General features: G+C 46.1%; 1 protein-coding gene across 1 annotated transcript in view; it reads left to right on the plus strand.

Moving 5' to 3' along the window:
- Positions 1-12,565, plus strand: part of LOC119371661 (tyrosine-protein kinase Src64B-like) — a 56,072-nt gene that overhangs the window by 11,282 nt on the left and 32,225 nt on the right. The window contains 5 exon segments of the mRNA XM_049419912.1: positions 3,245-3,343; positions 4,754-4,857; positions 5,964-6,025; positions 6,027-6,114; positions 8,882-9,046. Of these exon segments, the coding sequence (XP_049275869.1) occupies positions 3,245-3,343; positions 4,754-4,857; positions 5,964-6,025; positions 6,027-6,114; positions 8,882-9,046 (518 nt within the window).

The raw sequence follows: 12,565 nt of genomic DNA on the forward strand, positions 1-12,565 counted from the left end.
CTCCTCCCGTCCTCCGACAAATAAGGATGATGATGAGTCTACGCCAACGCGATGGCAGAAGTGAATGCCAATCCCGAAGGCCCTGCTTTCGCGAGAAATTACGTCATAGATGCCATTTTTTAATACAAATCTCAAAGGCTATGCTTTTGTCAATAGTAAATGTCAATCTCGGAGGCCTTGCTTTCGCGAGAAATTACGTCATAGACGCCATCTATGTAATACCATAGTCCCTCAATACTTTTTTATGGTCACGAAACTTCGGGCCAAGTTTGGTATAGGGACATAGTCTCCCGCCAGGGGCGTTAGTGCAGACAAGGGGGCTTTCATCGCGGCCGCTTAAACGGCTTTTTGGTGCGTCAAGAGGTTTCCGCGGCGGCGACTCGCTCTGGTGGCTTCACGGACATATTTCCGTGGCTTTTTTATATACTGATCACCCATCGCATATAGGCAGAGTACTCGTATCTGCGCGTAGCGGCCATAAATGTCTGTTCGATTGCGGCAGTGTTTTATTCCTTTCGATAGCGGCGAAATCGGCATGCAGCCACGCCCTGCACACTGATTTAGCAAAGACTGCTCGGTCATGCCTTTTTGACGCTTTTTATTTTCCACGAGGCTGTAGCCGACGTCAGCGGAAGAACCGCGACCAACACAGCCGTACTACGACGGGCGTGAATCCCGTCTCTTCACCAAAAAACGTACTGACGCGCGCAACTTACGCGATGATACTTTCTCCCGGCGATTTATCCATGCTTTGAAAAAAGACTTAGCTTAAATTCCTCTGAATATACATGACCGAGTTAAACATTACTGGTACATGTCCGTGCGCCACCGACGCTCGGCGTAGGAAATACCACGTTAGAGAAAAAAATTCTAGACGGCCCATGCGTCGCTAAGTTCTGTCTCGGGCAGACTGCACGTACGAAACTCTGAAGTGAATATCACAACAATATTGTAATAATACGAGCGAAAACTCTGATAACGCTCTTTTACCAGCCTCGGTGGCTAAGCAGCTAAGGTGTGCTGCTAAACATGCTTGTTGAAGCGCTCGCATTCCAGGGAGATGAGGCGCAAAAACATGTGTACTTAGATTTACAGGCACATTGCAGAGCCACATGGCGTAGTTTCTTTTTTTTTTCTTTCTTGCAAAATGGCTAAGGACCCTTGCACTCTGCGAAGTGCCAAGCGAGTGTATAATGTATTTCCCCAGCCATGCCCTACAGCAGCTTCTTTCACTTGGACGAAAGTTGAACAAGGGTCTTGTGCAGCTGTTTGATCTAGAGGAAATATTCAATCCTTTCAGCACCTTATTAAAAGGTGAAAGCCAGTGGGCTTCATCTATTCTATATATTCATATGAAACAGTAAATTGCTGGCTATAATCATTTTATTTTGAAAGCAGAAACTGAAGGCAAACAGTGAAGAACTTGGCTGCACAAACAACTGTTCCGAAGCGCTGCACACAGCCTCCTCTGTTTTGCAAGCTTTGTCCTCAGCCTTGTTTACCGTTGGCATACTTTCTGCAGAACAAGGGGAAAAACACAAAGGTTTACGAAATCCATCACGTTTGCTCAACTTGCGTTATAATCAGCGTGCCGAAGAACACAGAAGAGCAAGCCGCGTAAAACTGCAATATTTACCATGATTTACTGCATGCAATTCGTCGGAGACGTCCACGCGGATCCTCTGCACGGCATTTTCCCCACTGGAATCCTCCGAAGACTCCCAACGACGCTTGACCGGCTGCCTGTAAGGCAACTGCCGAGGTGCCGGATTCTTTTTGGCCAAGTAAGCCGGGAGACATTCAAATAATCGAGGTAAAGCGCCGGCCCTCAGCTTCACTCTTTCGCGCGGCAACCTCTTCTATAACGCATTCGTCTTCGCGAATAATGTCCTTGTTATAGAAATGTTTTTCGCATGCTCGAACGTTTGGTGAACTGAAAGAGAATGCGCCCGTTTCTTTACGTGGTATCGCCCGCCTCCACTGATAGCGGCTTTCGGGGTCGCTGGGGAACACAAACAACGATACTTTTTCAGCGGTTCCTATAGCCGGAGCGACAATGTGGCACACAGCATGTCTCTTGTGATCGTTCGTGAAGCTGCTGCTAACTATTTGTCGCATACAAAAATGGTCATAGGCACACACAGCACCGCACACACGCGATAACACGACGCAAACGAAGCGAACACAGCACGCCGTCGCCGCGCTGGCCTTGACGAGCGCCTTGTTCGCCGGAGCGACCGTGCGGCACGCAGGACGTCTTCTGCATCGTTCGTCACGTTGCCGCTAAGTATTCGTCACGTTTGAATACGATAAGACGCACAGAAAGCACCGTACACACGCGACACAACACGCCGTCGCCTCGCCGACTGCTTCGACGAGTACCGCGGGTGCCCCCCTAACACTGGTGGCGCCGCACCGCAGTCAAAGTTGGCGGCACACAAAGCTCTCCCATAGAGTGACGGGGAAGTTTCGTGACCAGTAAAAAGTATTGAGGGACTATGGTAATACGAATCTCGAAGGCGATGCTTTTGTTTGCATCAATCGAAAGATCCTGTTACTTGCGCCCCTCATGCTGCTAATGTTACGGTCAAACCAGGCCAAGCTGCGTGAAAGTGCACCATGGCCGCTCTCTTCGGTAGTCACTCGGTCGGCTCCAAGCGCACTTCACGACGTATTATACAGGAATGGTCCGACAGTTACGACATAACAGCGGGGTTCCCAATACATTGTATCGTATGGGAGCTATGCCGGGACCGGCGGAAAACGACGTAACAGCCGGGAAAACGCAACAGAAAGGAACGTAACAGCGGGTTCTACTGTAATTAACATCAGCTGAGCAGCAATCAAGTGCACTCAAACACTTGCTACAGTCATGTCACGCTCATTGACGTCTTCCTTGGGCACAGTTTGCCATGAACATTGCATTCGTGGTGCTTGATAAACATGTCAGTCCTGTGGTTTTGTAATCTCGATGACAGATCTGCTATTGAGTGCATTTGAGCAATCGCCGCAGCTCTGACACGCTGCTTGCCTAGCAAAAAAAAACAAAAGCTTTGGACACGATTTGAGGTGTGGATTTCACGTTCACGGGTAACGATAAACGTGTCATAAATGTCGCTCCAGATTCTCGATGACAGGTGAACCAACAATAGAGTACGTTCAAACACTCAGACGAAAGCGTAGGACATGGCGTGCGTCATATTTGTAGCGCTCAATAAATGTGTCCTCGACGTTGCTGTTCCAGTGACCAGGACTGGTGGCATGCCAAACAGCTGAACGGCCCACAGACTGGCTACATTCCACAGAACTACGTGGCGTTCGAGAAGACCGTAGAGAGTGAAGAGTGAGTTTTTAATTTTCTGTCACTTTTATCTCTCTTTTTCACTCTTCTTAGCTCCTTTCCCCTTGCATTGAAATTCAGGCTGTAATGCTTCAAAGATGTGAAAGGCTAAGTTGCCGTGACAACGCTTAACTTCAAAGATGTGAAAGGGTAATTAAGTTGCCGTGGCAATGCTTAACTTGAAAGATGCATAAGTTGTCGTGGCAACAGTTAACTTAAATGATGTGAAAGTGTAAGTTGCTGTGGCAACGCTTAACCCTTTACTGCACAATCTTTTGTTTCTTCATAATATTATTCATGGAGTTGCACGGAAGCACAAGAATAGCTGTACTACCATGAAAAATAACTTCCATTGATTTTTACAGTTTGTATTAGCAAAAAAAAAAAAGTGTGTTGCGTATTTGCAACAACAAGCCAATTAAGAACAAGTTCAACAGGAAAGATAGTCAGTGCAATTCAAACTCAAATATTTATTTGCACATGAAAATCAGTGCGCGCATTCATGTTGTAGTGCGGTACAAAAGAAAGCAATTGCTCATGCTTGTTGTACAAAGGTCGTTTCCATACTTCTAGCAGTACGTCATGCAGATTCCCTTGCAACCAGGAAACTTGCGGCACATTTCCACATCAGGTTTAACGTTTGAAGGAAGAAACAGATAACAAAGAGAATAAAATTTGTGGCAAAACAGAGCTAAACGCAGCTGTAGACTAAACAGGAAGCATGTGTAAGTTGAGAGCAGGCAGAACTACTTTTATTACACATTCGGGGCTCGGTCAAGCAACGAAGAGAAAAAGGAGCGCAAGGGCACAAGAGGTGGGGACACTCAGAACTGAGGGCAGAGCAAAACATGTAATAAAATACTGCCACCAAGCACAGTGTTCTAGGGGTATGGCCCAAAATTTACAACGTAGAAGCACAGACGTAGCTGTACACCCAGGACGAAGTGACACAGTAGCACACGAATACACTGAACTTCTATTAAAAATTTGGTGCATATGACCTGAAAACATGCTGCACACATGTGAATTGAAATGGACATAGACTCAGGCTCGTCTTAAAGCACAGATGGAAGCACAAGACGGAGCGTTTTTCGAAGCAATATTGCGGAAATGCAACAACATGTACAGGCAGCTCTAAACGGGCTATCGTTTAGTTTTGGTTTCCATTTATTGGAATGTTTTGTATATGCAACAATGTGCAGTAAAGGGTTATTTTCAAAGATGTGAAAGCTTCTGTGGCAACGGTTAGCTTCGAAGATGTGAAAGCGTAAGTTGCTGTGGCAATGCTTGCTTTGAAAGTGTAAGTTGCCATGGCAATTCTTAACCTCAAAGAGATGAACTTTGAAGATGAAGGTTTAGGTGTATGTGTATTTGTTAGGGCGTATAGGGTCTTGTGTTTTGTCCTTTCTGCAGCTGGTTCTTTGGCAAGGTCTCGCGGAAGGACGCCGAGAAGATGCTCATGCTTGCATCCAACCCGAGGGGCACGTTCCTCATTCGAAACAGCGAGCAGACAACAGGTACCGTCTCTCATATAACTGCTGGAGTCTTAAATTATTTCCTTTTGTACACAACACGTGTAATCCCTTGTTGTGGCTAAATACAAGTATGTTTGATATTCATTATAAACGTATATAAAACACTGTAATAGTTCTGGGATGACGTTTTTCATGGACATCATTCTATCCATGCTTTAAAACAAGGTATGACTTTGTAACAGTTTCCTTAACAAGTTTCATACAATTACTATTAGGCATTGTTGAATGCCTGTGTTCCCCTAAATTGCTGCATTTTTGCTATACACTGAAGCGGGGAAATTAATTGTTGTTCTTGTCTGTTGTCCTGTTGCTACCATTTTGCCGTAATATATGCCTGCTGTATCATTATTACATGTCGGTGTTTCTCGGGCTGCAAATTGTATTGCTAAACAAACGAGGGAGTGGTTTATCAGCTTCCAACTGGCCCCTCAGCCATACAGTTGTTGCTATGTGTGGTGAAGTTGAGTCTGGACCAGAGTTGCCAGTTACGCTTAGATTTCTTTTTTTATTATTATTATTTTTTATTTTTGAGTTACTTGTAAAACGTTCCAGTTGCTTGTCACATTTCCTGGACTTATTCACGTTTTTCCTGCAAATACCGTTATTTTAGTGCTCATCACATTCACTAATAGCGCATTTGTGAACGACTTTTTATAGTTGAGCGTTGATATCAAACAAATGTTGAGCGAGTCAACTAACATTTTTCATGCTCTGGCAGACGTGCAATGAACATAGTGGAGACTATAAAAAGTAGATGTGTGCTTTCGTTCATAGTTGGGCATATTTTCTCTGTACAGATTAAGTAAAGTTATCTCATTACCTTCCCTTCGTATATGTATGACTTTTATTATAACTAAAAAATATTTTGAATAGGAAAATTTATTAAACATCCGCTTCATTTGGGCTACTTTTAGGATGATTATTTACTTGTCAGCTCAGCGTCATCTGGCAGCTCTGACCTGGATGCATGGCATAGCTTTACAATGTAGTGGCATCAAAGAGCGTGTGGTGTCGTGCACACAGCGTACTGTCGATCTCGCTGGTGTGACGCAAATCGGTAAAGAACTCTGTTTTCTCATCACACGCAGGGGCGTTCTCGCTGTCGATCCGTGACTTCGAGCCAACCAAGGGGGACCACGTGAAGCACTACAAAGGTGAAGACCATGGACAATGGTGGCTTCTTCGTTACCACCAAGAAGACCTTCTCCACACTCCAAGAGCTCATCTCCTACTACATGGGTGAGTGCGTTGTCTTTGCTGGAAGCATTAGTTTACGATCTTGCTTTACACTCGGGAAGTATTGAGCTGTCGCACTGTAATTACGAAATTGTCATTGTCTAACAGCTAGAAAGCAAGACGAGAAATGTTGTGTCATTTCTTTCACTTCCATTATGGTTAAAGCAACGCAACAAACACGGACAGCCTTGCTGTCGACCTTGCTGCAATATGTTTCTTCGCTAACTGTGGTCCAGTGCATTAATCCGAGGGCTAATAATATGCTTTATTGTACACGTATTAATACTTCTAATATTACAAACACATGACATACGAACAGTTAGTATGCATTGCTCCATATCAGTGTTCATTTACGTTTATAACAGTGGTCATGTTAAAAGACTGGGTGTGCAGACACGGACACAAGAGAGAAGTCGGGACAAATGCTGACTTCTCTCTTGTGTTGGTGTCACACACTTGGTCTTTTAATGTGAATATGTACCAGCTAGCTCAGCTCTTTGTTATTATAAGAGTAACTTGATTGTCTCAAAACTGTGCAGTACGTACTCGTGGATTGGAACGCGACATCAAAACTTTTAGTATAATTACTTTTTTGCGCAGTTTCTTGCAATAACAGTATCATGTCACTACGATTCTGGCCACTAAACATAATGTTGACTAAAGTAAGTGTCCAAGTCGAAATTACGCCAATTGACATGATCTGAAGACAGCGTAAATGAAAGTTTGTGCTCTGTTTAGCCCTTAGTCATCACATTTCAAATTCTTGAGTACCGAACATATTTAGGACTACATTATGCTAGGAAACGAGCTCCAGAGCAATATTGCTCTGTATTCTCATGTAATTAGGCTACAGGCTTTGCGATTAGCATTTTTCTGTTCTCATTTCAGATTGCATTGTTTTAGCAAATTATCCAAAATGCTTCACTAGTTTTCATTGTGGGTATGACAGCATTCTCAGTATTCTGACAAGAAAAGAAAGTTATCGATATAGCTTGTAAGTAGAGCTGTGCAAATAGCGAAATTTTGGGTGCGAAGCGAATTCAAATCATAAAGATTGAGTGCGAATGGAATAATTTTCGAATATTTCTCAAATATTTTTCGAATACTTCAAAGCAAAAATTACAGAAAAATTTGCAGAGAATCTTTAAGTATGTTCTTACGAGACAGGAACAATTACAAGTCACAAACATGGTGAAAGAACAGATTTATTCCTAAGGGGGGGGGGGTGCGGCTTTCATATCGCTAAAAAAATAACAAAAAAATCGATTTTCGAAAATCGCATTTTCAGTTTCTGTAGCCCTTTTTATGATTCCAAAATATGGTCACTGAAAACTATGTACAAGTGCAGTAAAAATTTGTTGTGCTTGTCGAGGTGGCAAAAATTATTGCGAAATCGCAAAAAAAAAAAGAAAACTGCGTTTAAAAAAGATTACAGCTCCACAATGGCGCAACTGGGCGGCGCTATCTTGGGCTCATCGGAAAAAGCATTTCTCCGTCTTCAAATTTCCCACTTTAGCTAGGTCCTCCATTCAGAAAAAAAGCGTACAAAAACAAATGTTTGAAGTTCGTTCAGAGGCCTTCGATTGGCTGCGTTCACCATGTTGCTCCAGCTTGCCTCGCCAGTGGTCCGATCCTCGCTCCGGGAGAGCGTCGTCTGCTGCTTGCACGTCATGAGGTCACGGCTGTCTAAAATCACGCTACTTAGTGACGCGTTCGCACTCGTTCTGTGTTCACAGGTCGACAATCGTTTAGAATATAATTACGCTTTAGTTTGGCAGCTGCTAGCGGAAGATCAAGCATCAGATTACGATAGTGCGCCGCGCTCGTAGCGAGCATTGAAGACGTGCGTCTCAGACCGACTGTTCTGCTTATCAGCATTTCACACCTCGTGGCGAAGACCATCGCGGGACGACTCTTCCTACTCACGATCGAGCATGACGTACTTTGAAACATCGGGCACCACGACCATGCGCATTGCGACCGAGCTTACTGCTCGGAGTCGTCTCTAGGCCTAACTCCGCTCACAGTGCCAATGTACGAGACGAATCCGAACTCTGTGGGCAAGAACATCGCGCTAGCGGACAAGCGAAAACTAAGAAGTCGCAATGTGTTTCGTCGCAAGCAACGAATCGCATCGCCCGCTGGCTCCTTGCAACCATGGATGGGCATTTTCGCATCGGCAGCAGACCCCCCCGGCAAGCTTGTCACGCATCGACCGCTCAGAGCACCGGTGGAAGCGGCTAGCAGTTTCGCACCTCAGTGCCCCAAAACTCAAGACAAAGCACGCTGAACGCCGATTTATCGTCTTTATATTTATTTTCCTTTATTATAAACCATTATATTTATTTTCCGGAAGTTCAAATACTTCGAATAGTAAAATTTCGGTGCGAATCGAATAGCAAACACTATTCGAAAAATATTCGAAAGTTCAAATATTTGCACACCCCTACTCGTAAGGTACAGTACTCGCGGATTGAAACGCAACGTAATTTTATTTAGTATAACAGCTGCTACAAGAAATGTCTCATAATAATTGTGTCCTGTCGCTTCAAATCTGGCCGCTAAAGGTAAAAGTGTTAGAGTAGAAATTATGCCGGTGCAATACAAACTGTAATCGCTGGAAACGAAGGTACGTGCATTGCATAGCCCTAAATTTTTGCGTTTCAATCCGTAAGTACTGTACTTCTTAGTAATCGAAGATATTTCTGAAACCCTCTTTTGGAGCCCTCTGAGTACTCCGTCTCATCCCTTCTTATTCGTGCTCGTGCAGAAGGTGCAAACGGCTTGTGCCACAAGCTCACAATCGCGTGCCCCAAGCCCAAGCCCGTGGTGTGGGACCTGTCGCCAGAGACGCGTGACGAGTGGGAGATCCCGCGCAGTTCGGTGCAGCTCCTCCGAAAGTTGGGAAGCGGCAACTTTGGCGAGGTCTGGTACGGTGAGTGTCGCAAAACGTTCTTTTTTCGCTCTTTCATTGCTCATTTCGGCAGTTCAGTGGCTCACATGGTGTTGCACTGCCAAGCTCGATGTCGCGGGTTCGATTCCCGGGCTTCTGCGGCCACGTTTCGATGGGGACAAATTCCAAAACGTTCGTGTTCTAAGATTCAGGTGCATCCCTTTTGCCCTTGCGGCGAAACTGAGTTTTTTGTTTATATGTTTTCTCCATAGATGGCGGGCCACACCTGCATTATTTTTTTTCACGAGTTCTCTCTTGCAAGTGCCAGGGAGTGATTTAAAGAGGCAAACTGAGTAGTATATACTCGGGATTGGCTGGGCTTGTGTTTGTGTCATCACCCGAGTTATCTTGGGATTGGCAGTGAAAAGGTTAAAGGGGTTCAACTGCAGTCTGCGGGTTTTTTTTTTTTCGTAGAATTTTTATCGCCTCCCACTTTAATGTTTTGTGACACAGTGACTTCGTAAACAAGTCCACCATTGTTAATTTTATTGCCTCCCGTGGGATTCGCTCGCAGGCTTGTGGAAGGGCAGCACGGAGGTGGCCATCAAGACGCTGAAGCCGGGCACGATGGACCCGGCGGCGTTCCTCCAGGAGGCGGCCATCATGAAGAAGTTCCGGCACGAGAAGCTGGTCTCGCTCTACGCTGTCTGCTCCAAGGAGGAGCCCATCTACATCGTCACCGAATACATGGCCCATGGCTCGCTGCTAGAGCACCTGCGCGGCACTCGCGGCCGCGCGCTCAAGCTGCCCACGCTCATTGACATGGCCTCGCAGGTAAGTCGTTCTCCAATTTCATCCGTGTATTAGGGTACACTAGACTCTCGTGTTACAGAGCCTGAAGGCACCAGGAAAATATGTTCTGTTTAGCAGGAGTTCCATTTACTGAGAAACAAACAGGGGTTCAGAATTCAGGTACGAAACGAAATCATATCAGAGGCGGCTGTACTGACACAAAATTTCGCGGCTGAGATAGCCTGCGGGATCGATTCCCGTGAACATGCCTATATCATCTGTAAAATGTCAACAGCAAATAGAGCTTGGAAGGTATTTTAAATTAATTTTGAAGTTTGCGTGAGCGATCGACACCCTCGGGCTATTGACACCCTCAAAGATGACCCTCTGTGACCCCCCTACAGTAAAACCTCGTTAATTCGAAGGCCTCGGGACCGAGAAAAATATCCCAATTAAGCGGGATTCCCAATTATCCGAAACAACGCGAAATCAAAGAAATCAGCCAGAAAACGTGATGTACGGAAGTCACACCTTTATTGTGGCAAGTCAGCCTACTTGGAGAAAAATTCCTCCATGCGTGACTGACGCGTTTGGTAGTTCCCAGCACTGAAAGTCATATTTTCCAGCCTGTCAATGAGGCGCAGCATCTCAGCCTCACCGCCGTTGCACTCGACGAAGCTGCGCACAACACTCAAGGCATCAATGACATCCGCCAAAGGGGGTGCTCGGGAGGGCTCGTCATCGCTGTCAACATTAGAGGCCGAATCGGTCGATCTCGCAGCTATCTCGCTGTCGATGTCGGCGTAACACGTCTGCACTGTGCACTCGACATTTGCGTACTCGGAGAATCCGATTGGAGTGCACTCCTCGTCCGCGTGCAAAGCCTCATATCGAGCGCAGAGAGTCTCCCCTTCTTCATCAAACGGGCAAGTGACAGCGGTGACAGCAAACTCAGCGGAGGTTGCCTCTTCTTTCACAAAACCGGCGTGCTCAAAACACCGTCGAATAACGGTGGCCTCCACCTGCCTCCATGCGTGAACAATGAGGCAAATACCACCGAGGAGGTCAATGTTATACTCCTTTCCGTTGTCATAGCAAAGGAGCATTCGCTTCAACAGATTGTAGCGATATATTTTCCTGGTATGGTGTATGACGCCCTGGTCCATCGGCTGCGATAGCGACGTCGTGTTCGGGGGTAGAAAGACCAGCCTGATTGCCTGCAGGTTCTGAATGTCGCCGTGAGCTGGGCAATTATCGACGACGAACAAAACGCTGCGCCCTGCGGCCGCAAACTTGCGGTCAAGGTGCCGCACGTATTCTTCAAAGAGTGCAGCCGTCATCCAAGCTTTCTTGTTGTTTTTATAGATCAGGTCATCCTTGGATGGCAGTCGTGCATTTTTGAAACAACGAGGCTTTTCTGTCTTCCCAATAACAAGCAGTGGCAGCTTGTGCTCACCGCACATGCTTGCACCAAACAAAACAGTGATTCTATCTTTGTTCTGTTTCCGCCCCTTAATGTCTGCCTCCTTCAAAGCGAACGTCTTCGTAGGCAACATTTTGTAGAACAGAGCAGCTTCATCAAGGTTGTAAACATCTGCTGCTTCGTACTTGGCGAGTAGTGGAGCCAAGGTGTGCTGCTTCCAGCCGTCGACAACAGACTGATCCGCGCTGCCACTCTCGCCACAAACAGTCACGAATGTCAGGTTGTTGCGCTCCTTAAATCGGCAAAACCATCCATTGCTGCATTTAAACTCAGAATGTCCAAGTTGCAGCGCCAGCTGGTTGGCCTTCTCACGCAATATGGTCCCATTCACAGGAAGGTGTGCTGCGTTGGCTTTCTGCAGCCAGTCGATCAGAGCTGCTTCAACGTCGGCGTACGTAGGCGGGCGTACTCGTGTACGCTTTGACGAGTGCGTCTTGCTGTAAGCATCGAGAATTTTCTCCTTATTCTTGATGATGTTGCACAGCGTTGACAGAGGCACGTGGTGCTTTTCGGCGAGAGCCGTTTTCGACGCCGTCGACTTGCTGGCCTCTTCAATTAAGCACACCTTTTCGTGCAGGGACAAGCTCTTGTACTTCGGCATCTTCCTTCCAAGCACACCTCAATCAACTAATTCACAGGGAAGACACTCAAGCGGAGACAGGAGACAAATGGAGCAGTCGCACCGAATCGCACAATGCTCGCCAGCCGACATCCAAATGGCACAAAGACTCCACAAAACATTCACTTCGCTAGAGTGGCTAACATCGCTGTTGAGATGATGATGATCATGATCGCAACCGCACGCATCGCCGCCTGGCAATTGCTAAAACATGGCGTCTACGACGTATTTCCGGTAAAAAAAAAACATGGCCTTCGAGATCCGTACATCAAAAAAAAAATGCATGTTTTAGTTACAGCCTCCGAGATTCGCAACACCCTTTGCATATCTTGGAAGTCGCGGCCAAGTGTGCCAATTAACCGGGAAGTCGCAGACTGGCCGCACTAATTATCCGGTTAAATTTAAATGTAAAAATTTGGCACCGTGCAAATAATACAAATTATCCGGGATTCCCAATTAACCGAGTACAAATTACCGAGGTTTTACTGTACTTCCCTCGCGTGACCACGGTGCAACAAGTTATGATGACATCATAGCCGCCGCCCCCCCCCCCTTTTTTTTTTTTTTTTTTTTTTTGCCGCCTTCGCTCCAGCAGTCTACTTTCCGGCGACTGCTCGCGAACCGCGCGGAAGTGCGTCACAGTTCTGTGTGCTGACGTGATCGAGTG

This window comes from Rhipicephalus sanguineus, chromosome 10 (genome assembly GCF_013339695.2).
Source record: "Rhipicephalus sanguineus isolate Rsan-2018 chromosome 10, BIME_Rsan_1.4, whole genome shotgun sequence".
NCBI classification, from domain to species: domain Eukaryota; kingdom Metazoa; phylum Arthropoda; class Arachnida; order Ixodida; family Ixodidae; genus Rhipicephalus; species Rhipicephalus sanguineus.